This window comes from Nothobranchius furzeri, chromosome 1, assembly GCF_043380555.1.
Source record: "Nothobranchius furzeri strain GRZ-AD chromosome 1, NfurGRZ-RIMD1, whole genome shotgun sequence".
NCBI classification, from domain to species: Eukaryota; Metazoa; Chordata; class Actinopteri; order Cyprinodontiformes; family Nothobranchiidae; genus Nothobranchius; species Nothobranchius furzeri.
Genome location: NC_091741.1, coordinates 98379874 through 98405628, shown reverse-complemented (window position 1 = coordinate 98405628; position 25755 = coordinate 98379874). Strand labels below are relative to the sequence as shown.

The 25755-nt window shown below is 41.4% G+C and overlaps 2 protein-coding genes across 2 annotated transcripts in view; both read right to left on the bottom strand.

Annotated features, from left to right (window-relative positions):
• Positions 1-466: 466 nt before the first annotated feature.
• On the bottom strand, positions 467-7903 carry rlim (ring finger protein, LIM domain interacting). Its single transcript, XM_015943211.3, has 4 exons — positions 7772-7903; positions 5797-6024; positions 2728-2832; positions 467-2638 (listed from the first exon to the last, which is right to left on the bottom strand). The coding sequence occupies exons 2-4, from the start codon at positions 5963-5965 to the stop codon at positions 969-971; spliced, it is 1944 nt and encodes a 647-aa protein (XP_015798697.3). The 5' UTR covers positions 5966-6024; positions 7772-7903; the 3' UTR covers positions 467-968.
• Positions 7904-21130: 13227 nt separating this feature from the next.
• The window catches only part of nexmifb (neurite extension and migration factor b), a 108676-nt gene continuing 104051 nt past the window's right edge, over positions 21131-25755 (bottom strand). The window contains exon 3 of the mRNA XM_015943221.3: positions 21131-25418. Coding sequence (XP_015798707.3) covers positions 21205-25418 — 4214 coding nt within the window. The 3' untranslated portion in view covers positions 21131-21204. The remainder of the gene's footprint in view (positions 25419-25755) is intronic.

The following is a 25755-nucleotide window of genomic DNA, read 5'->3' as shown; positions in this document are numbered from 1 at the left end:
TGCAAATCAGGCCAACAACTACTTAGAAAATTGCTGGTTAGATTAGACAAAAGACAGAGATATTACTGTACATCAGAGAAAATGTGATTAGATGGAAAATCAACTTTATTTCAAGTTCTAACTTCCTAATAAAATAATAGCTTTAGGTTAGAACAACCAAAACCTTATAGCAACCCAACATTTATAACCAATATTTACACTCACATGTTCTTTTTGCATCACTGGTGTTTAAAATAACGACTACAGGATGCAAATTTGTTTAGCGTATGCCAGTACAACACTTTTGTTTTTCTCACAAGAATTTGGCGCACAGCTGAAATTGAACGGTACGTGGCACTTTTATAAGTGGGACAGTTCAGTCAGGTGAGTTTAGGAAAAATAGAAACGCTCTGATTACACACCAAATTGCAAAATAATGTGCAACATCCTTTGAACATCACAATCTCTACACAACTTTTCTATCTGCTTTAAGTCAATGCAGCAAAAATGACCAAGATCTTCATGTGAGATAACTTACAATCCAAAACCAATGCACTGATACAAAGTATGAATCAAAATTATTTGTACAAGCTTATTTACAGCTAATGTTTTGAACTGGTGTCACTGAAAAATGTGTCTATATCCAACTTAAGGTACATCAGGTGCTATTTAGGGAAGAAAAAAACAAAATTAAATATCAAGACTGCTTGGAAGTGTGCAGCATTTACAATCAAAGGGTTTAGGTCTGATTGACGTGATGCAACACTGCGTGGTCGCTACACTTTGATCAACAGCATGCGTTGCTTTGTACCAGTCCTTGACACCAACAGTCGATGTCTTAATTGGAGACAGATCTCTCGATGTCGAAAAGTGGAGGACCCCAAACTAAAACATGATCAAACTCATCAATGGTAAGATGGAAATTAATTTGAATGGAGACACGTTCAAAGTATATGACTTAGAACAAAAAACTTGCCATTTCTTTAGAGTTATATCACACTCTCTCGGTTGGCTGATACCAGAACAGCCCGGCGGCAGATGGGGCATGTGGAGTTTTCAGAAAGCCAGCGGTCTATGCAGTGGACGTGGTACTCGTGAGAGCAAGGGAGCTTACGTAGTTTGTTCCCTTCGGAATACTCTGTTATACAGACACTACAGGTCTTCAGGGCGTCACTCTCACCAAAGTTACGCATGGAGAGGTTGTCAATCTGTTCTTTAGTCAGCCCCTGAGGTTGGTCATCATCATCATCATTTAGGAGGAAGAAATGAGCAAGTCGAAGGAAGGGCAGCGAGCTGGGCTCCTCTAGGCTAATGGGTGGTCTAGGTCGAGCCCTGTTACCTGAACCCTGTGGCCCGGTGGCAAGGCCCTCATCCACATCTGCCTCCACTGTCCGTCCTCTAACCCCAGGTGCCACCGGTGGTTGTTGTTGATGTTCTTCAACATCAGCAGAACCAGAAGTGTCTAAGTTGTTTGCTTCTGTATTGTTGAGGGTTTCCAAGTCTGCGGGTGTGCCAGTTCCGCGGTTTGAATCGGAAGAATCCGAGTCTGAATCCATAAGGTAGCCTAGCTCACCAAAGCCTGTCATGATTTGCCTGATCATAGACTGAAGAGCCATTGAGGTTGCTTCTCCCAAACCGGCATCTGAGATTCTTCGAATAGGGATTCGAATTGTGCTGACGTAGGTCCTTACACCAGCACGCTCAGAGCGTGAGAAGGTCCTACGAAAACCACCGCGTTCACTCTCAAAAAGATATGTGTTGTTTGAATTCTGGGAGCGGGAACGGGTACGGTTGGCGATGCTGTCCCTTTGCCGATATTCACCTGGACGCACACGGCGCACCTGGAGATCGAGCATTATAGTTGGGGGACGACGCCCTGGTGCACCTCCTTCAGTCCCAGGAGACTCTCCTTCCTGCGATCCAACTTGTTGGATCTCTGGTATTGCTTCTGGATCGGCTCTAGGTGGCTGAGCATCTGCATCAGCTGGGCTTTGCCTTGTAAGGATGTGCTGTCGAGTCCGAGAACTGCCCTCCACTTGAGGTGCAGGGGGGGTGTTTGAGGAAGAACTTGGGCTTTGAGAGATGTAAGGATGTCGTGGATTAGGTAGACCATCAAGTTGATCCAGATTGAAAGGGGAGCGGCTTCTGGCTAAACGGGCCCTAGTCCTGCGAGGTTCTGGACTACGGCTGCGGGCTCTTCTTTGTCCTCTACGAGGAGAAGAACAAGGTGGTGCTTGTTCTGGTGGGGCTGCAGGTGGGCTGGGAGACTCCCCAACAACTTCTTGTGGAACAGCTTCTTCTAGTTCAGGTTCTGGCTCTACACTGACAGCCAGTTCTTCTACAACTGGTTCTTCCACTACCTCCGTCTCCATGGGGGTTTGTGGTTCAGGATTTGCAACCATTTCTGGAACTTCAGGAGCTTGCGGTGGGGGCTCCTGTTCTCCTTCAGCAGCTGCTTGCTGTTCAGCCAGATTTCGATTCACACTAATCTCCAAGCTGAAGCGAAAATCACCACTATTAGGGTTAGTCTGGCTTACGGCACGCCACGACTGGTTTCCACGATGACCAGTCCTGGTCGTATTGCCTGTGCGACGCACTGTGTTAAGCCAGTCCAGGAGGCTATCCCCCCCAGGAGCATCTTCAGAGGATTCTGGTTGTTCTGAAAATACAATATAAATGTGAACAACTCACATTTAAAATGACAACAAATCACATAAAGAACATTAAAAACGTTCATGATAGACTTACCAACTGGTTCTTCAGAAGTTTCGGTGCTTGTGGTGTTATTCTGCTGCTCTGGACCATTTTTGATTTGTTGAAGTCTACTAAATAGCTCATCTTCTGTCACCTCTCCTGGAAGAGAGGATTACAAAACACTTTATTAGACAAGAAACAAATGTCTTAGCAATCCTCTGACTTGTATTTAGTACAATAATTCACCCTCTTCTCAAGGAACCATCTGAAAAAGTGCAGGACAAAGAGAAATTATGACTTTGCTTCCTATGGTCAAAATAAATAGGCTTATTTAGCTCAGAAAAAAAGCTGGCTGGGAGACCCCCTATTTACAAGTACATTGATGAGAAATGGATAAAACACCTGCCGTTAAATTTTAAACGTTTCTATGAACACACCTAAAAGACAACACTAAAAACCTCACTTACCAGGACACGACACTGTCCATTCAATGCCCTCTCCTTGGTGATTCCACTAAGTGGACACGCCAAAGTTACATTCCTCCTGCTACTCTCCAGGGACAGAAACAGATTGAGTGTCTTTTGATAGTCCACAGGCAGTTGCATTTTAGCATACTCAGGAATGCAAACAAAATAAAAGCAACAACCCAACGTAGCCTGTTTTAATAAACATCAGACAAAGGTCTGTGCTGATAAAAACAAATCTACCATTTGTACTTATAAAATGAGGTATTAGCAATGTTTTGTTTTGGAGAGCATGTTTGTACAACTAAATCCTGAGAACATCCATTTCTAGTCCAAAGACATCAAATGTCAGTGGTGTTTCAGTATAATAATGCTTTAATTATGTTAATGATTCAGATTCCTCGCTTCTGTGTGTTGCGCGTGGAGCACATCCCTTACGTGCATCTGTGTGTGTGTGTGTGTGGCGGGGGGGGGATCTCGTAGGTATGGCGCTGGAACTTCAGCTGTGGCGCAGCACCACGCCTCAACCTGTGTAAGGGAAACGCTAATAGTCTTTTTCTAACTGTTGTGTGTGGTTTTGTTGGCATGTTTTTTTTTGTATTATTACATTGTTGCTATTATTATGTTGAGTCATATACGAAATCCCATGCAAACTATCCAATAAAACACACATAGGAGAAGCCAAATAGATTAGGACTCGAGGCTCGATGCCCAACCCTAACTACAGGGGTGCTCCATTCGTCATCTAACGGTTTGTTGCAGCCGCAAACTACGATCTTCTAAATGTTTAACAAATGTCTTCACCCAAAACTCAGGGTATCTGCAGGTTTAAAGGAGCCCAATTTAAAACTTTTTAAGACCTTTTTAAGGCCATTTTGACCAAATTTAAGCAATTTTTTTTAAATTAAATTTAAGCTATAATTTCCAGCTATTGCCTGGAACGTCGCGAACGTGGGATTAGCCATCCAGTTGCCATTAAACTTGCACTTCCCCATGGTGCAAGCTCCCACTAGCTTAACCAGCTAATGTGCTCATCTAAAAATGGCCCCCTTTCACAACCAACTGAATGTGTACGGTTCCGCTTACGCCAACATCGTACACAAAAAATGCTGAACACTAACTAGAAATTTATGAAAATTTTATAGAAATAAAAGAATCTTGTTTATTGGGTCTTTGGACATTTAAGACCTTTGGAAACTGTATTTAAGGATTATTTGTCATTTTTAAGGATTTTTAAGGCCTTAAATTTGGAAAAGCAAATTTAAGACTTTTTAAGGACCCGCGGATACCCTGAAACTGTCGATACGAAACAAGGTGACAACTTTACAAAACTTTCCAAGGAGCTAACATTTATATTAGGGATGCACAGAAATTGAAAACTGAAAATGAGAAACCAAGGCCGAAAACTGAAACACCGAAATAAATGATTATGTCAATAATTAGAACCATATTTTTGGCTATGATGTGAACTAACTTCAATAAAATCAAGGCACTGCAATATATTTTCATGTAGCACTGACATAACACCAATACACAATATAAATTGTAACTCATAGGTAAATGTTTCACTTGAACCCAATTGTGTACATTAAATAATAAAAACTTGTAAATGCATTATAAATGCACAGGCTTGTAACTAAAATATCCGCTGAGGACTGTAAAATTAACCCTTTAGGCACCAAAGTCACAATTTTGCATTTAACGAGCCACAGCAGCAAATTTAATCCATCATGAAGTTATTACTTTACACCAGAAGATAGAGATTTGTGACTTCAGTCTGAGCAACACGTTTGGGTGTTTGTATTGAAATTTCTAGATTTTATAGAGTTTAAAAATGCCCCCATCAGGAGGCTCCTGACTGAGAAGGGAGGAGACGAGCAGAGCGCACAGAGGGTGAATATTATAATATATTAAAGAAATTTACAATACAGACAGGTCTGTTCATTGTTGACAAAGCTCTTTGTCTGTTAATGTCTGACTGATTCTGAAGAGTAATATTCACCCTCTGATGCAGATTATCACTCGTTCAGTGAGGAAGTAAGTGACGTTGCTGCTGCTCGCAGCAACAAGCGTCTGTGTGCTTCATGAGTATAAACATGCATCACACACACAATCCCAAGCTCATTTCACCATGTTCAGCTCATGGTGGGTGTAGAAAGGATGCTAAAATCACTGCTAACACTGACTGATGTAGCAGGTAGATGCGCTAAATGTGAAACCAAAAGAAAACGTGCGTCATGGTTGATATGAACAGCGATCGGAATAAAACAGCATTACTAAAAGGGGAAAACTTTACTGTTGAAATCAGAATGTACTATTTTTAAGAAGAAAAGAACAAATAGCCACATGAGGGTGGAGAAAGATGACTTTAAAACTGATGGCCAATTATGGTGATTGTTTTTCTTTCGTTCGATAACCAAAAATGCACTTTAGGGTCATTTTTGGGCCAAAAATTTTGGTGGCCGAAATTCAGTTGCATCCCTAATTTACATATAGAATGGAGCAAAGAAGTAGCCTTCAGAAACAAAACAAATTAATTTTTTATGGCAGATTTGGAGGGACAATTAATTTAGAAAAGTGTGGAATAAGAAAGCAAAAAAATAAAACACATTATTCCACAAGTCCACGACGTGTGTTTCTAATTTAAACAGTTTCTCACCTGGATTGCCTAAAAGGTTGTTATCTCTCATAAGACGATAGTCCTCATCACTGAGATTGTTGACAAACTGGTAGAAAGCTTCCTCTCTATCCAGGCGGTCCAGCTGCCTCCTGCGTTGTGACTCTGGCTGGTCACTGCCGCCTCGCTCAGCATTGTCAGACCCTTCCATTGATTTTGAAGGGAGGGTGGTCTACAGGGCGTTCTCAGAAGTTCAGATAGATCCAGATGCTACAACAAATTACAGGATATTAGGGCTGATCACTTATGGCAAAAATTATTATCATGATGAAATTAAAACTGAGGTCTTGATTATTTAACAATCTTCAATTAGCGTTGAGATCACAAATTTATTGAACATTACTTGCGGCTTTTAAACATTGTTGTTTTCAGGACTTTTGTTTTGAGACAAATTTCTCCAGTTGGGAGTCGAAGTGGTGTTGCAGGGTAGTGTGTACAGTAGTGTAATGAAACTTGTAAGTCATATAGATGAACTGTTATTTATCAGAAATGTTGCTTGGTTTTGCTAGGCACTTTTAAGAAAAAAAACAGTCATTAAGGTGGTCTGGAAAGTTGTTAGAAATGGCGACAATACTGCAAAGTTGGCAACACTGTAGTGGGAGGTGCGCTTGATTTGCAACACTGAGCAATGTTAGAGTAAACCATTAAGGAGGAGCAAATAATCGGCTCATTTTGTTTTAACGATCCTTGAAAACCCAGAAAGTAATCGACCAGCTCTGGATTATATATGAAAAAAATTCAAGCAAAAGCACATGAAAATGTTTTCTATAGCATCTTTATGCATCTATAGAATATGTATACAACATAATTATTAATGAAAAGTTAAGCAAAGTGTGAGAAACTATGGTAATGTAGTATTGTATTAAACTATCTTCAGAGCAGAAATCACTCCTGGTTATGTAAAAATCATGGTTCAGACCATTTGAAATCTAAATATCTGCCATGCATGTCAAGATGAGCCAATGATTGTTAAACTAAACATTTATTAAGTATTAAGGAATGCTCTTATGTTTTTCCCACTTTATCCTGAACTATGGTTTTAAAGTCTTGTCTTACAAATCTTTAAATTTGACTAGGAAGAGTTTTATAGTTTATATATAAAACAGTAAATTTATGAGTTCATTATTTGACTGTATGTCACAACGTCATGCCGTACCATACAGCACTCAGCACCGGTGCAGAACATGAAGATAATGTTAGCACAGCTCACGGTTACAAGAACACTGACATGCTCAGGTGGCCTTACAACAAAAACTGAAAAACAAGCTGAGTCACCTGATCTCTGACCGCAAACTGACATCTAGGTACAATAAACACGTATCAGCATCTGTTAATAAAAACTATCATTTGAGGATGTGTTGGATAAAAAGTCTTGTCGCGAATCAATATGTTGGTCAAAGTCGAGTTAAAAACAAAATGGCATCGTACGGTTTAGCTTACGTCTTCTAGCGGTCGTTTTTTTTTTCGTTTACATTCCTGATTTGTCCTGAATGAGGACAATAATGCCGCAACCTCGGTTACGTAAAAGATGATCGAATGTGTGTAAATGTCAAGAAGAGCTAACAAGAAGTGATTGAATCTGATTATCTGGATTTTTTGCTGAAAGCTAATGGCTAATAAATGCTATTTAACATACCCCAAAATAGCCGAGTAGTTAGCAATGGTCTCTACTGTTAACGGCCAGTAAACAAATAAATACCTTAGTGGCCGTTTTACTTCTTTTGTAAATATATTTGATTGTCTATATCAGAAGTATACTTTTTAGTCTGTTGTTAAATGGTGCTGCCGAACATCCATTAAGCTAATATTAGCATAACCGCAAGCTAACTTAGCATTCGACGTCAACCAGTGACGTTCAGCGTTCGCATCTAAACAGAGTGAACATCAAATGTACTATGTAAGAAAGTAAAGTTAACGACAACATATGTTTACTGTAACCAAACCACTTATACTTTACCTGCTCGGCGACGTAATATGCCGGGGTGAAACAGTTTTTTTTTAATTCTCAGCAACAAGGATCGAATTAACTAACTGCTACCTCAGGATTCCATTTTCTTTCTTGTGAGAGCTGTTATGATCTTCCGGAACTAGAGCTTTGAGACGATTTTACCCTCAGCTTAGTCTTCTAGGCTCACGCAGACCACTCACTAGCAGACATTTCAAATGTACGTCTAGCTCTGCTACCACAATAAAGACAAATGCGATGGTTAATTAATTAATTAGAGTATTATTGCATTTATTAAAACGTTTCCACTTATATAAAATCTAAAATTGTATGTAATGGCTCAAAACCTGTTGCCTTAAAGACGAAACACAGGGCACATTGATATTTGAATCAACATAGGAAAGCAAGAGCGACGGACGTTAGTTTCGAAGATGGGTGCTGCTTTCAGTTGTAGCGTCACAGTGTGGCCAGAACATATACTGTATGCAGGAATATGCAGAGGAACCGATTGATATTTGTCTGATTTAGCTTTTTAGACTTACCCAGATTAATGAAGCGACTTTTTTGCTGTCTGTATAAAATATTATTATGTCATCTTGTCTAGCCTAGGGTTAATCGTGTTGCTTTCTCTAGAGATGATAGAGAAATCTAAAAAAGAACAACTTGTTTTTTGACAGCTTATGACACAATGTGGTTCTAAATCTATGAAGACTTTACCCAAGTGTCATATTCGTGCATGGTGACTGTGAAGTCCTTTGTTATATAAATTGAAACATTGGTATTTTTAGAGCAATGCTATTATTATGGAAGCCCATTCCCGCCACTTTGATATAAAGTAATTGTAATAATGATTGTTGCATGGTGGGAATGGGCTTACATAATAATCTTGTATGTATGTGTGTGTATATATATATATATATATATATATATATATATATATATATATATATATATATATATATATATACATTTCTTGACATGTTTTAGTTTTTGGGGTAATGGATTTGATGCAAGAGGAATACTGTATATGTGAGCATGGAAGTAGAGAGGGATGTCCAGTGATTGGAAGACTGCAGGTTAGATCCTGGCTCTGACTACCTTGCCTGCTGGTGGTGATTGGAAGTACCAGTGGCACCAGTGTTCAGCAGGGTTTGCCTCTGTCAGTGCACCCCAGGGCAGCTGTGGCTACATTGTAGTTCATCCCCAACAGCGTGTGTGAGTGAAAGGGTGAATGACTGATTGTTTTGTGAAGCACCTTGGGGGGGTTGTAGAATCCTAAAGCCTAGTTTATGCTTCTGCGTCGGTGTGGCGACATGCAATGCCATTATCCATCCGTGCAAGGGGTCGCAAAGATGGACGGAGTCGAGCCCACTTTTTTTTCTTCGTTTATTTAATTCAAAATAAAAACAAATAAAACATATAAACAATAAGAAATACATAACAAAAAATCAAATTTGAACGAAAAGGAGCAGAATAAAGAAAAACATCTTATAATTTCTGCCCCCTTTTCCAGTAGAAATAATCAATTTATATTTAATTACCATTTGTCAGACACACATACAGAGTCATTTTAAACTTTTTCCTGTTCTAAATTCCAGTGAGATCATTATCAATGATTTATTTCATAATTATTTAGTACACTCAATTTGGTACATTTTTTGAAGATATTAAATGACAGAGTTTTTTTTATTTCCCTTTTAAGGTTATTCCTTAATTTAAATATTCCACTCCTTAATTTTAGTTCTAAATCTAGGTTTTCTAAACACATCAGTTTCTTTCAGCATGTAATTACTCTTTTCAAATATCCCCTGAATGTTTGCTGGCAGAGTACCTAAATTGGCTTTATACATGGTTTGTATGATTTTCCAGTCTTTTAAATGATGAAATTTCAGTAATTTATATTTAGTAAACAATTGGTTTGATGGATCTCTACAGCCACTATAATGCTCAGAGCTCTTTTCTGTAAAATAAATAAGGGTTGTGTATAGTTTTTGTATGTTGCTCCCCAGATTTCTACACAATAAGTCAAGTATGGAACAATAAGTGAACTGTACAATGCCAACAAACCAGAATTAGTCAGTAAAAACTTGACTCTATGTAATACTCCTAGGATTTGGCAATTTCACCTTTTATGTAACTAATATGGGATTTCCATGACACATCTTCATCACTAAGAACTCCAAGAAATTTAGTTTCTTTTACTCTGAATTTCAATCCCATCTATTTCCGATGACACATCACTGTTCTTTTTATCATTAAACAGTATAACATTGGTTTTATTAAGATTCAGTGACAATCTATTTATATCAAACCAGTTTTTAATTTTAATCAGTTCATCATTTTGCACTTTAGTCACCTCCTCAATATTTGATCCAGAGTAAAACAGTGTTGTATCATCTGCAAATAGAATGGTACCGAGTGTCTTAGATACATTACCAAGTCGTTAATAAACAAAATGAACAGTTTTTTGTCCGAGGACCGACCCTTGTGGCACTCCACAATTAATTTCACATGGTTTTGATTTACAAAAACTTTTGTCCAACAAAACAGAGAATGCAAGCTTGTGATTGGTCAGGACGCTGCTTTCATCAACAGCACCACCATTGCACCATCAAAAACATAAAGAGAGTCAAAGCTATCTAGCGGAAGACATGGAGCAGCTTGAAGAACACTTTGCCAGAAAACCCTAAAACATTTTGACCATTTTATTCACCTGTGACTAGAGGAATAAAAAAATAGGCAGCAAGCATTTTATACATGTATGGGACTGACAGTAAACGTAGATTTTGAGGTGGCAAGTGCATGAAGAGGTGGAGGAAAATGAGACACAAATTTGTCCGTGTTAAAAAGTCTCTGAAATACAAAAAAAAAATATGAACACAATAGTAAATGCACTATTCTGGACTGGATACATGACAGGATACTTCAGAACAGCGGTACGCCCTCTGTTGACTTGGCAGAGAATTGTTTGGTAACACGCCCCAGGAGACGAAGTCCAAGAGAAAAACATATGGTCAATGCGTATGCATCTCTCCCTTGTGGAGCTGACAGAGTAGCTGTCCAGCTTAGTATCCTAGTGGTAGAGTGTTCGCCCTGGGACTGAGAGATTGGAGTTCAAATCCTTCTTGGGTCATACCAAAGATTTGATCAAAATTGCACCCAACACCTCCCTGCTTGACACTCAGCTTTAAAGGGCTGGATTGGGGGTTTAAACACCAAATAGTTTTAGAGCGCAGCCACAGCTGCAGCTCACCACTCCCATGAGGTTGAGTCAAATGCAGAGGACACTTTTCACCACACCACACCAGTGTGTGTGACAACTATGAGACTGTAACTTTAATCTTTTAAGCATAAACTTGGCTTGAAAAAGCACCACAAATACAGACCGTTTACTTTTGTACGTGCTGTGAAATGTGTGAGGTGTGTGTGTATGTATATATATATATATATATATATATATATATATATATATATATATATATATATATATATATACATATACACGTCTTGGCAGTTCCTGATGACGTATCTCCTAGGCAACCGGGGCGGGACCAAGACATCAAGGCAATATTTATTGGCACTGTGAAACACCCCAGGAGTGTGGTCCTAATGGAAGGTTAAAATCTCATCAGTCGCATGTCTATTATTGCATTACAATTCCATTTTTGGTGCATTAAAATGGTTTCATGGGCAATACAAAAAGTAGCTGTTATATTGAATGTGTTTATTTTCCCTTTAAACTGTCATGAAATCAGTATGTTATATTTTTATTACTTTTTCAGAAACATTCACAAAAATCTGGTTTAAAACAAAGAAAAATTATATTTGATGCATAACAATTCAAATGACCATTAAATGTTTTCTAAACCTTTCTAAACAGGAGTGGAAAGTAGCTGCTGTTTCTTTAATTTCGATCAATCGTTTTGTGCAGAAAACCTTTTATTTTTCAAAAACAATGTAAAATGTGCAAGTCAGGGTTACAAAATCTTTTGAAAATGATCAATTTTTCACCTATTGTATTATCTTTTGACTTATCTAGTCATAGAGAGGAAATTGCACCTTGGCACCCAATGCTACATCTGTCATAAGATAAAAGAAAAACAGCTTGAAGTTAAGCATTTTCTATACCTGGAAATACTCTCCTGTCAGTAAAACCTCTGAAGGATCTTTTGAAATAAAAAGTTCAGCTAGACATACAACCAGCACATCAGATTAATCTGTATTTAAGAAAAAAACTTGATTTCTTTTAGAGCAAATTCATCGACCAAAAAACTAAAACATGTCAAGAAATGATGTTTGTCGAGTCTTGATTTCTTTATTGTTTACTTACAAACATGCAGAATTAGACATCAAAATGTCACACGGGTGATAAAAAACCAGCTGTTTTAGTGAGAGAGCTGTCTTTGTCTGTCTGATTACGTACAGACTAAACAAGCACACTCATTTAATAACTACAGGTGCATCTGATCTATTGTGTTAGATGTTCCATCGTTTAATTTGCTTGCTCCCTTATCTGCCACGGGTGACTAAAGAACAAAAACAATGCTAATACCAGCTGACAATTTTTGGAGACATACATCACAGAATCTGTTTATGGTGTAAGACTGCAGCTCCAGCTCCAATTAAGCATGCCAAAATGAGTTGCAGTGTGGACCACAGCAGCTCGGCTCAAAGTTATGGATGAGCAGTCACTCCAGAAACGCCTGACCCTGAGTGCTAATTAGATGTGACATAAAATAACACGAGCTAAGGCAAGGCTTGTAAAGAAATTAATATGACTTTCGTCTGAGACTCTTCCAGTGTAACAAACAGGGGCAGGCTAATTGGGGATGCGGAGGTTGGTTTTACTCTCACACATTTCACAGCACCAACAAATGCTCAGCAGAGCAGATTAGTTCATCCTTGTTGCTATTATTATGCTAATGCAACAGAGATGTAGGGGTGTTTGCTCGATAGAAACCTTACCACCTAATAGTTTAGAAGTTTTGAAAATGATTTCTGTTGAAAGGTTGTTGACAGCTGTCTGAACAACCTTCATTTAGAGAAGCAGAGGTTACTAACAGGAGTAGGGGGTATAAACATGGATTTATGTTGTTGGGGTGTTTTTCACCCCAACAGCAGGAATGTGGATCGTTATGTTGATCTTGGGCCTCTTGCTCCCTACTCAAAACCAGTTGTTACCAGTTTGGGGGTGAAACTTGATGCAGGACTTAAATTTGATGCTCACATCAATTCTGTGATCCGGTCCAGTTTCTTTCACCTGAGACGCCTTGCAAAAATCAAGCCCATGCTGTCGAGAGCCCACCTGGAGCGGGTACTCCATGCTTTTGTAATTTCTAGGCTTGACTACTGCAACTCTCTCTGTGCAGGGTTGTGTCAGTCATCACTGCGTCGCCTACAGGTTGTGCAGATCAGCGCAGCCAGGTTCCTGACTGGGACCAGGAAACGGGACCACATCAGTCCGGTTCTGGCCTCCCTGCACTGGCTTCCGGTTTGCTATCGCTCACAATTCAAAATACTCGTCTTTGTTTTTAATTTCTTCCAGGGTGCTGCTCCCCCCTATCTGGCCACTCTCCTGAACAAACATTCCCCATCACGCGCTCTGCGCTCCTCTGACCAAGGCCTGCTCGTTGTCCCTCGTTCTAGGTGTCGTACCCGTAGGGACCGGGCTTTCTCATCCTAGCACCATCACTCTGGAACCAGTTGCCACCCTCAGTTAGGCTGTCCCCATCTCTGCCAGTCTTTAAGAGTCACCTAAAAACACACCTCCTCTGCTTGGCGTTTCCAGAACATGTTTGATTTTGGCCCTCTTTTATGTTGAATTGATTTCACAGTTTTCATTGGTTCGCTCAATCCATTGTTTTACACATTTGTCCTGTACCAGAATGTTTCACCTATTTTGTAATTTGAAATTCTTTTATTGTTGATTTATTCAATATATTTACCTACAACTGAACCATGTTCAGCGCTTTGGGCTTCCTGACAGGGTTGCGGAAGGCGCTTTATAAATAAAGCTTTGATTGATTGATTGATTAAAGACACACTTGGCAGTTTTGCTTGCTTTTAGCACCCCCTAGTGTCCATTATTAATTCTCTGTGGTTAACTGAAAGCAAAACCTATCTCCTCGTTGAGCGATCATTTTTTAACACCTTAGTCTAACTGATGAAACGTCTCCCAGACTTCTTTAGTGTACAGGAGATGCTCCTCACTAAGTTAAACAAATCAGCTGTGTTCATGATCTAAAACATGCCAGAAATGTGCTGGAACCAGACTGCAGCGCCAGCCAGGTATGTCGGCTCAATTGTTTTCTAAGTCCAAACAGATCGGCTCACCGGTCAGAGGATGCAAATGCGATTTTCAGGCCACAGAGGGTGGTGGGGTCATTTACCTTGTAAAGGGACATTTTAGCAGATATTGGCTCAAGAAAATGATTTAAAAATATGAAAAGTTGCAACATATAGCTTAAACAAATTTGAATTTAAAAGTGTCCACATCAACACTTCCTTATACACATTTACACCACTAACAGTTTCACAAAATTAAGATTCTAAGCAGAAATGCTAAGTGGAAGAGCTACAAGTAGCTCCTAAAATGAGATCAAAACATCTTGAAAGTGAAGCAGGCTAATAAAGACCCTGACCCTAGGGAAAGAGGGTCAGGATGATGGTTTGTGAACTTGGTGGTATTAATGATGCTCTTATTGCAGTTCATAAGCCTGTTGCATCACATTTTTCTGTCATAGGCCAATTTTACATCAAACATGTTGACTTGCCAGAGCAGAAACACAGGTGTATTAATGAGGGCTGCATTCCACTTCATGTGGTTGTTCCTGTAAACCTGCCACTGAACAGAACTATAAATTGGAATGCAACCAGTTCAAACACCCTAGTAGGCTGTTGTAAGTTAACCTGAAATACACCTGCTGAGAAATCTTACTGGATGGGAAGCAAAATATTTCCATGGAAGTAGAAAAGCCCAGATGCTGTTTTTCCAACCTAAAAGAAATACCACAACACGGATGACCTTACTGGCACTTAGCAAGCTCTGCTAATTCTAGCATCTTATAGTCCCATAATTATGTTAACAAAGTCAAGTATCAAACATTTGGGGGTGGGAATCGATGCGTTTTTATCAATATCAATGCTATTGTCGATTCTGTCTGTCAATTCCTTAAAAATTCCCAAGTAGTTCAATAGGTATCAAAACAATTCATTGCATATGGTCTCCTGAATTATAACTGTCAGTCATTAATGGTAATAATCAATTGTACCTGATGTCGTTTGGGTAGATCTTTCTAAATGCTCCTTGTCAATCAATCAATCAATCAAATTTTATTTCTAAAGCGCTTTTCAAACAAAGTGTGATTCAAAGTGCTTTACAAAATGACCCCAGATTCCCATAACAGGTTAAAAACATTTACAAACAAATGCAAGCACATGCACACGCACACACAGACTCACACACACACACAAGTAAAAATTATATTAGGCTGAGTCCAGATGTGCCAAGTATGGTAACGCAAGGAAACGCCATCAGAGGAGCCGTCTGCCCCGGCAGCATCAGGTCTGTGAAGGGAAGTGAAGGGAGTCGTCTTCTTGGATGGTGTAGCGTTGTTGTAGCTTTTGCAAAATCTCACCACAGGTCGGACTTTAGTCGCTGGAGTCTGCTGGTGTGGAGGTGTGTGCGTAAGGCAAATGACGATAACATGAAAGGCAGTGTTAGTTGATTAGTTACCTGCGGTATTAACAGAAGAGGATGTACAAACATCACCACTGCTGCAGCTGCTTTGAAAATCACTAGTCAGGAGCAGGTCAAAACCATGACTTTCACTCTAAGTCATTGTGTATTCTGTGCACAAATGCTTTTGTATGTTTGTAGTGTTTCCTCCCTTTGATGCAATATCTAATTTACAAGTATTGCAAGTTGCCCTGTTGGCGCTTAGGCACCATGTTCCCTGCTGGGGAAATGCATAAGCTATGCAACATGCATGATGTCATTCGAGCCAAACTGATGAGGGAATTATTTGCAAAAATGTCAAATGATTCCTGTGAGGAACCAATGAGGAACCAGTTCTCAGCAAGAACAGGTTTTTGATTCCAACCCCTAGTTACCTTTAGGTAAGTAGAAATTTCACATCAGTAATTATCTATTAGCCGACCTTTTACCTCTATACCTTACATTTTAAAAATAGCCTTGTTACTCCTATTTTATTTTGGGAAAAAAGACAACAAATCGTAACCAGATAAATTGTACCATCTGGATAGAGTGTATTGGATTGCTGTTGGAACATTTTGAAATCTAATTCAGACACCTGGTTTGTAGCATCCACAGATGGCTCTCACACTAAAATGCATGCATTTCCAATGGGCTTAAATGTAACTGAAGCAGACTAGCTGATCTCAAATCAGTCAACAGTAACATTTCCACACACCGCCTGGTCAGAAAAGATTTGCCACCAAATATAAGGTCACACTCTAATATGTTGTTGAACCACCTTTAGCTTTGATTGCGACACACATTCGCTGTGGTGTTGTTTTGATACACTTTTGCAACGTCACAAGATTTATTTCCACCCAGTGTTGCATTAACACCTCTGTCAGTGCGCCCCACGGCAGCTGTGGCTACATCGTAGCTCATCACCATCAGTGTGTGAATGGATGAATGATATACTGTAGTGTAAAGCACTTTGGAGTCCTTACTCTGAGAGGCGCTATACAAGTGCGGGTCATTTATCATTTAATGTGTCACCAAGATCTTGCATTGATGATGGTAGAGTCTGACCGCTGCACAAAGCCTTCTCCAGCACATCCCAAAGACTCTCAATGGGGTTTTGGTCCGGACTCGATGGTAGCTGATGCTCCCTGAACCACTCTTTCACTATTAGAGCCTGATGAATCCTGGCATTGCCATCTTGGAATACGTCTGTGTCATCAGGGAAGATGGAATAACATGGTCATTCAGTATTTCAGGTAGTCAGCTGACCTCATTCTTGGAGCACATCCTGCTGCTGAGCCTAGACCTGACCAACTGCAGCAAGCCCAGATCATCGCACTGCCCCCACAGGCTTGTACAGTAGGCTCTAGGCATGATGGATGCATCACTTCATCTGCCTCTCTTCTTACCCTGATGCACCATCACTCTGGAACAGGGTCCATCTGGACTCATCAGATCAGTTTTTAATAATGCGTTGGACAGTTCTTAACCCAGTTTTAGTCGTTTCTGCATCTGCTTAGATGTTTTATCCGCTTGATGCATGCCAATGATCTGACCCTTCTCAAACAGACATCTTTTCTGCAACCACCAAATGTGTCTTTCCACATGGTTGTTTAAGAAATGAGAAGCAGCTCAGTGCACCAGTTGGAGTTAAATAACTTGTTGCAGCTGAAAGATAATCACCCATGTGGGAATTATCCAATAGGAAGCTCCTACCTTTTCACTTTTTTTTTTTTGGCCAGGCAGTGTAGAACATTAGAGTCATTCTGGCCTTTAGTAAAATGTATTTTGGGAAGGTGTCGTGGTGCTGGGGCATGGGCATTTTTTAAAACTTACATTACTTTTACCTTTAACTCAGCTCTTAATGGAGTAAAAAGTTTGAATAGATATTCTGACTTCTATATAAGTCTTTATTCTACCAGAGCAATGGATGTGAATGTTTTTGCCACCTCTGCTAATAACCATGTGGTACAAACTCATAGCTCTGCAACGCTTATAAATCAGTATCCACATGAACCACTATTCCATTTTGGAGATTGGAATAGTTTTAATAACGCAAAAATCCACTTTTTAGACAACTGGCTTAATTCAGTCAGACTTCATCTCTGAATCTCCAAACGGGTTGAGTTGTTTACAACAGGCAAAACGTCAAATGTTACAGCGAAACGTCCAGAAAAACGGATTTTGTATTATCTTGAAGATGTTTTGCTTCTCATCCGATGACTTTTCTCTAAAAGAAAATAGAGCACATCTTGCTCTGGAGGTCAGAAGACCGTCATCAACTAAGTTGCACCGAATCGCTGCAGCTGATGTGCCTGATCAGATCTTTACTTTATCAACAGAGCTGCTCCTATAGTTTGTTTGTTTGCCTGAACAGAATGACATGCTGTCATGTATTGCAGGTGGAAACTGGGCGGCAATAAACACAAATCTACTCTCTTCAGAAAGCAGCATTCAAAATCTTATTTTAATTTGTATATTTACTCCATAAACATTATTACAAAACTCAGCAAGTTACCAATATTACATTATCACCGTACAGGCTTGATCACAAATATTTAAAACCTTTGCAACAATTACAACAAAACAAAAAAGAAAAGAAAAACAAAGAAACAAAATAATACTCAAATAATTTACATGAAAATCTATAAAACAGCAAATTGTTCACAAATTATATTTTTTTCCAACTTTTCTCTTTTTTTCTTTGCTTCTTTGTGTTTTGCACAGTAACACAACACTCTCACAACAAGATCATGATCTTATTACAAAAACTCCCAACAAAATGTAAATATTTCTAGTTTTCTGTTGATAACTTTTATATTTTGGTTTTTAAAACCAGAAACGTGTCATTGTATGTCCTTTCCACTGCCCACAGAGGCGCATAAAAGGTTACTCACACACACAAATACTTCACAGCACTTTCTAAGAAAAATATACACTTACAAAATATGTTACAAATTGGCACACAAAAAATATACAAGATTTTGTCGTGTCAAGAGTTCATTAAGATTCCTTCTGGTAACAACTCTAGACAGTATATATAAAGCTCGGTAATCTTTTAATGAAAAGAGCAAAAGTAATTCCAATCAGTGTCAAAGAATCATGAAGTGAATACATCAAACATAACATTTTTAATATACATTCATAAAGAGGGTTAGGAACCTAATCTGTTTTGCATTTCTTTTTTCTCTTTTTTGTTAACTCTGGGAAAAGAAAAATAAATCAAAACCAAACAGTTAAGAATCGTCAGCTTTCTTAGCACCATTAACATGAGGCAGCTCAACAGTGGCACGTTTTAGAAACAAACAAAGAGAAAAAGAAATTCAAAGAAAAATATGAACTCAGAAGTACATTCAATTTGGCAATAGGCAGAAATGAGAGAAGGCAGACTAAACGGGCTCCGAGGCCCATGTGGAGCTTCCCATCAGCAGCTTGTCTTGGTCCTAACCCTGATACACGTATAGAAAGTAAAAGAAAGGATCATGGCAGAGGAGACAAAAATGGGTCACAGAGACATTGATTAGGATTCTTGCCAGATGCAAGCAATCAGTTACTATAAGGTGTATGTCAGAAGTGCCATATCCAACGTGACACGGCCTGTTTTCAAACCAATCAATTCTTCTGCACATGTCCATGCAGCATATTCTAAATTAAAGTAGTGTTCCGAAAACCGCATAAAATAAAAGCTTTTTTTCTGTAACAGTTTGATTGGCTCTGTATTTCTTCTGAAACTAACTTTCATCCTATCTATAGATTTTCTCAGCTGATTGAATATGATTGTATAGTTCATTTTAAGGTTGATTTCTGGTGTTTTTTCAGTGCTTTGAGGTAGTGAATGAGCCCAAATAAACGAGAAGGGGTCAAGAACAAAACTTGTTGGATCAGACAGTAGCGACTTCTCTTTTTGTGGTCTTGAATCACAGCTCACATTGTTTTCAGAGTACTGGCGCTGAAATAACAGGTACAAACCTCATGCAAATGAAAACAAATCCATTGTAAACAGTAGGGAAAAAATTTCAGGATGATATGTGGTAATAATATAACAAGAAAGATGTGAAACTTAAAAAGTAAGGCAGTGGTAATTAAAAATACATGGGAATGTGAAGAAATGTTTAAATGGCCATTTCCTGGTGAGACGGCAGAAACGTTTTCACATGGAGCGAATGTAAAGACATGCTTTCCTTCATTTACAAGACTACTGATTCCATTTGTACTGAAGACTGCTTTCACATTCACAATATAACCTAACTGCAAAAATGTCTATTCACCACTGATGCATGCATCAGAATCTCTATGAGTCATAATCTGCCGTAAACTTCCAGTACAAACGTCTATTCAGTGAGGCGCAGCCCCACATGACCAGTCGTTCCCTTGCTTACCCCTCAGACATGTGCACTACACTCCTCTCGGTCCTGAGAGGGCTCGTCTGAACCTCTCTCTTTTCATCTCCATCCTTTACAGTGGCCTTCAGAGCAGATCTCTCCTTTGCCTCTCTTTTGTTGCTTCTCAGTGCCAAGCAATGTTGAGGTAAATAGAATTTGGCAAACAAGGTGTGTTGGTGGTGGTAGTGGGGGTGGGGACGAGGAGAATTCAGCCTTTCTGATTTGGTTTCATGAGTGGTGGTGTACCACTGCCAGCTGTTGGTGCCTTTCATCAGAGAAGAGAGAGAAAAGTCTCAAATAAAGAATTCCTGTAGTTGCAAGTCTCTGTAAGGAGTCTCCCAACCCGAGCAGCCAATATTCCAATGGATAGAAAAAGAGGAACAGCCAATATTCACACATATATAAGAGGTCATTTACACAGCATTGTTACTTTTGGCACATTGATTTTAAAATTATAATAATCTTTTTTTTCTTTCTTTTTTGTTGCAAATATTGCATGTCCCTGTACAACGACGTTGACAAAAATACTCTGAGGGTGGAGCTTTTTATGAATTTGCAAGGCATAAAAATGTAAATTTAGATAACAAGTTCATTTAAACTCCAGAACTAAAAGAAAAGCTCAGTAAAAGGAAACGGGGAGTCATTTCGACTTGGAGGGAGGACAAAAAAAAAAAAAAGACAACGTCTGATATGTCAACAATACAAAATGGTCCCATCTTTGTGTTTAAAGATGTCTTGGGCTTAAATAGGGCTCATTAAGTGTAGGCTTCCCTCTTGAAATGAGCCAGGCAGTGTATGAAGGACAGCAACAACAGGACATCCATATTCTGCATACAAAAACAGATGAGGAGGGGGATGGGATGCGTAGATGTCACTCAATGCATTTGTGTATATAGCTACATCTTTAAGGGAAAAGAGCGAAATCAATCTTAGAATCGAGGGGAGCTAGTTCAGCTGGGAAGATACAAAAAAAAAGTTCCTCAAAAAGGCGACAGAGCTGTTTTCAAGGCTTATTCTCTTTTTTCAGACAAAAGTAAAACAACTATAAGAACAAAGCAAGAAACAACAAAAGCAAGAAAAAAATGCAGCCATGGTCATTTCAAATCTCAATCAAGCTTAACACAATCACTCAATAGGTAGTTTGCAAAGTACAAGAAGTTTTTCATGCAGATAATCATTTCCTCTTCGGGGGGAGGGAGGGATCAAAAGGAAGCGGGAGTAGTCAGGGGAAACGTAGAACTCATGCAGCTCTGGCATAGCGTCAGTGTAGGTATGTTTGGGAGGGAGGGCTGAGCAGGTGGTGGAGGGGAAAGTGAGAAGGGGGAACAACAGCAGCTGATAACAAAATATTACCTCAGTTTCTCAAAAGAGGTCATCAGTGCTATGTCCTTATTTGGGTCTCTCTCAGCTCGCTTCCCCTTCAGTGTCTCAATCCGAGGGAACTTAGCACTCGTCTTGTGGCGGTACAGCTTTTTGTGTGCAGGCCCAGGGTTAATAAAGCTGGGTTTATCAAACATGTTGCAGCCCAAAGCGAGTTGAGGGAACAAGGGATGCGAGGGGTTGAATTTGGCTGGGTTTTTGCCTCCTTTCCCCCCGGCCTTTCTGCCTCTGCCAGCCCCCGTTAGCACAGTGCCCTTTTTCTTCAGATCAGCCTCCGTTCCTGCCAAGATTTTGAGCGTCTTTAGGTTAAGGCTGTTGGCCTCGGAGGGCATGCAGGCCTCAGACATGGGATTCCACAGTGGCTCTATGGAGGCCATCATGAACCTTTGGACCTCGGCCATGCCGGAGACAATGTTGGACAGGATATTTGAGGGCTCTTCAAACTCTCTCTGGTCATCCCCGACCAGGCTGTTGCTCTCTGACCAGCCAGTGCCAGGCCAGTCCCCAGTGCTGCTACTGTCGGTCAGGCCTGTGCCGATGCCACCTGCCTGGTTCTTTGCTGCCTTGCCCTCCAACATGGCCTTTATTTTTTTGGTCGACCGAGAGTTCTGTTTGGGAGTCTTGACCTTTTCGGACTTGGGAGCTCTGGGAGCTCTGACTTTCTTTGGGCTCTGTCCTGCCGCTGCTTGCTTGCAGCTGCCTTTCCTCTTTGACTTTATGCTTTTTGCACCAGCCAGCATCTCACCAGTCTGCTCGTCAAACTCTGTAACTCCCAGCTCCTTCTTATCTATAGTTAGGACATCCTGACTGTTGAAGTTGTGCAGCTGTGGAAATTGGCCGTCCTCCACTGTGTATGTGTTTGCTGTACACTCTTGTTGCTGTATAGCATCACAGTTCCACTTTACCTCCCGGTTGCAGTCTATAGGCATATCATTCACATCCTGGTACTCTCCTACATTTCCTGCCATCTTCATTTCACGCCCCACCACCTGGGGGGACAGGTTGGGGGTCTCTGGGGGGGAAAGCTCTGACAGTGATGAGTGTCTGAACTTGTCAGGAGTGAAGTTGGAGATATCCAGCAGGTCTGAGGACTCCCTGAGTGGGGTAAGGGCATCCACACTTTGCTGAATCACCACTTTAGGACTGCAGTGAGCTAAGAAGCTGTCTCGGCCCTCCTCCTCACCCTCCCGCTCACAAGACTTGAGGCTGAGAGAGCTGTAATTGCTGGAGGAAGCTGACAGGGAGCCCACTGAGTCATAGCTGATGAGCCTCCCATTGTCTGTGCACAGGGACCCTCTTTGGTATTGCACCTGGCCCTCCACGCAGGCAGACTGACAGACTTGTAGATCTGCCCCAGGCTGCAGCCCCGCCTCAGTCAGGTAGCTCTTCTCATAAAGCAGCCTGTCAGCCTCGGGGCTCAGCTGGCTGTAGTTAGACACCGGCAGGTTGTCATTCAGGGGCACAGCAGCGGGGAAGTTGTTGGGTATGATAGGAGTCTCGGGGGTTTCAGGCCCAAAGCTCTGGCTGTGATTTGCACAGAGTTGTGGGTGCCACATCTGGGGGAAAGTGGGACAGTTCTGGGGAGACTGTTGGAGCTCCGACTCAGATGGGGGTGAGAGGACGCAACTCTGAGCGAGTTGCAGAGAGGAGAACTGTTTCTCCTCTAGGGACAGCCCCAGAGAATACTGCTGCCTAGAGGACTGCTGGGCGAAATAGGAGATGGCTGCTCCAGCGGAGGAGTCAGTGGCATCTAACAGGGTCTGCAGGTAACCCCCCGGGATGACAGGGACACCTGAATCCACCTCTTCGGAGGAAGGCGCTTTGTCAGGAGAGCATGTGGATGAAATGAAGGGAAATTTTTCCTCTGATGCATTAGCTGTGGTGTTATTGTCAGAGAAAAGGGGTTTGACTGTAGTTGAACTAACGCCTGCCTGTTCCAACCCAGCAGTAAGGTCCTCAATCCGTGCCGCGGTGACACAGGCGTCTGTTTCATTCGTCACACTCCTCCGCTCTCCCCCCTCTGCCTCTTTCATTTTCTTGCTCCTCAACCTTGCTTCACTTTTAAATTTCCTTATCCTGACTGTTTTATTTCCTCCCAATCTCCTCCCCTCCCTCTCCTCCCTCTCCTGGGAGCGGCTCTTGTTGGTGATTGTGTGCGTAATGGAGTTTGCGTCTAATGTGACTGGGATGTCTGGGGCTGCTATTGTTTCCTGTGCGGTTGGGGTGGGCTCCTCTTTAGTGAAACCTGTGTGGCCCTGATCAGAGGCAACAGAACCCTGTGTTGTTGCTGACTGCTCCACAGTTTGAATCCTCTGAACCTTAAGCCTGTTTGCAATCTTGTATTTCCTTTTGGGATGACTAGAATTAAAAGGCCGGTGATGGCGTCCGTTTAGATGAAAACCACGTTGTTGCTTATCTCTGGCAACCAGCTTAAGCTGTTCCTGCCTCTCTCTTTGCTTCTCCTGCCAGAAATGCTTCAGAGGAGCCAGTGTCTCATATTTGCTCACTGTGTCGGCATTTAAGCTCACAGTCGCGTCCACGGGGTCCAGCTTGCCCAGTTTCACTGACATGAGCCTCTCTCCTTTGAACCTGTTGATGATGATGTACTTGATGACGACGGGCGGCTCTTTCCGACAGGATTTTCTGCGTTTTTTGGGACACCAGTCAACATCTTCTTCCTCTTTCTGACCAGCGGGGGCTTTCTCTTTTTTCTCCGCATTCTTTTCACTTTCAAGTGAGTCAACATCATACAAGTAGTCGTCACTGTATCGGACCTTTCTCTTGGAGCGAAGCCCGTAGTTGAGCGGGTTCAAAGGGCTGAGAAATCTCTTTGAGTGGCCCTTTTTGTGCTTGCCCTCCTGCAGTGTGTCTGAGGAGGAGCCGGTACAGGAGCTGTCATCGCTAAATTCTCCCGACTCCTCTGTAGAGTTAAAGTCTATTAGGTAGCTGACTTTGGAGGTGGACATAGGGGAGCCCTGAGAGCCGTCAAGTGGGCTCCTCCCACTGAACTCCCCACCTTTCCCTTCCTGTGCTGTGTCCTCGATGAGCTCCTCAGTTTTGGCCTGCACCTCCTCTGCAGTCCTCCTCAAGATTGGTGCTCCATCCTCTTTCTTGGCACAGTTGGCCAGGACGCTGGGGAAGAAGTTGAACTGCGTCTCCTCCTGGAGAACGTTTGTTTTTTCCCGCATGTTGTCCTGGAATGACTCGTAGCGAATCTTAAGCGAGCAGACATCGCTGCTCAGAGTTGAGTCGTCATCTTCATCATCAAATAGATTGTCAACGTCCTCCTCAGAGAAGAGGTTGACTGATAGTTCATTCTTTGAGCAAAGGTCCAGCAGTTCCATCTTACTCTCGCTGATGAAAGACTCAAAGTAGCCCCAGTCCTGACCAGCATTTGCCAGTAGAACCTCTTCTCCGCCGACTTTGTCCAACAGCAATCCCTCATACAAGTTTTTAGCTGTTGTCTCGTCTTCTGGATCAACGCAGTCCTCGGTCGGTTTGTTTCCATCTGCTCTCTTGGACTCATTCGTGGCTTTCGGAAGGGGAAAGCTAAGGAGCTGGTCAGAGAGGAGTTGCTCACCGTAGTGACTCACTGTCTCCCCTGCATGACTCAGGCACTGAATGCTGATGTTGTTGATGTCAGAAAAGTCCTCTCGGCTCACATCACCTATCCGAACGCTTAGCCCAGGGTCCATGTCGGGGTTGGTGTTGGGATCATGGGGCGGATTCGGGATGGAATTAGGGTCACTAGCATCACGAGTTTCAATAAAGCAGCCCAGGCAGGTTCGGGCAGGCTGAAGGAGACACTCCTCTGTCATTGCAGACATGGTGCCTGGTTCCATCATAGTAGCTGATAGAGGGAGACTAATAGCCAGCAGAGGGGATGTTTTCTGTCTGTCTCCAGTTTGACCCCAGGAGCTTACAGCTGGGCTGGGAAGGGGTGTGGGAGCACGCTGAAGGTTGGGGACTAGAGTTCGAGCATCACTGGATGGAGGGCAGGGGGCCACTGTTAGACTCAGCGCGGGGTCAGTGCTGAGGGCCAGGGGGAGGGATGGTGATGCAGGAGCAGTCCTCTGGTGTGTTGGGCAGGCCTGCTGTAAAGTCTCTGCAGCAGGAGGAGGCGAGGACGCTGCAGCATCGACAAGCCTGCACAGACTCAGATCGCCACTCTGCTCACATACCCCTGCAGGGAAAACAAAGAAAGGATTTCAGTTCTCTGAACTATACATCTGAACACTGTTTTAGCACTGTAGTCAAATTCTTCAAGGCTGCTCAAATGCAATTAGAGTCAATTAACCCCCCGGAGTTCTAAATGTCATTTTGTGGTGCCGTTTTTAAACACCACTAATTCGCTTTTTGTGCCGGATTCAATGAGAGGCATTAACAATGTCAAGTTACACAACTTTGCATGTATTAGTGTTTGAAATTCAAATGTAAAAGACTATAGGGAAGATTTCAAACTGAGTCACCTGCTTCGTGTTAACAGGAGCTGCTACACGTGTAGCTCATTTAATAACATA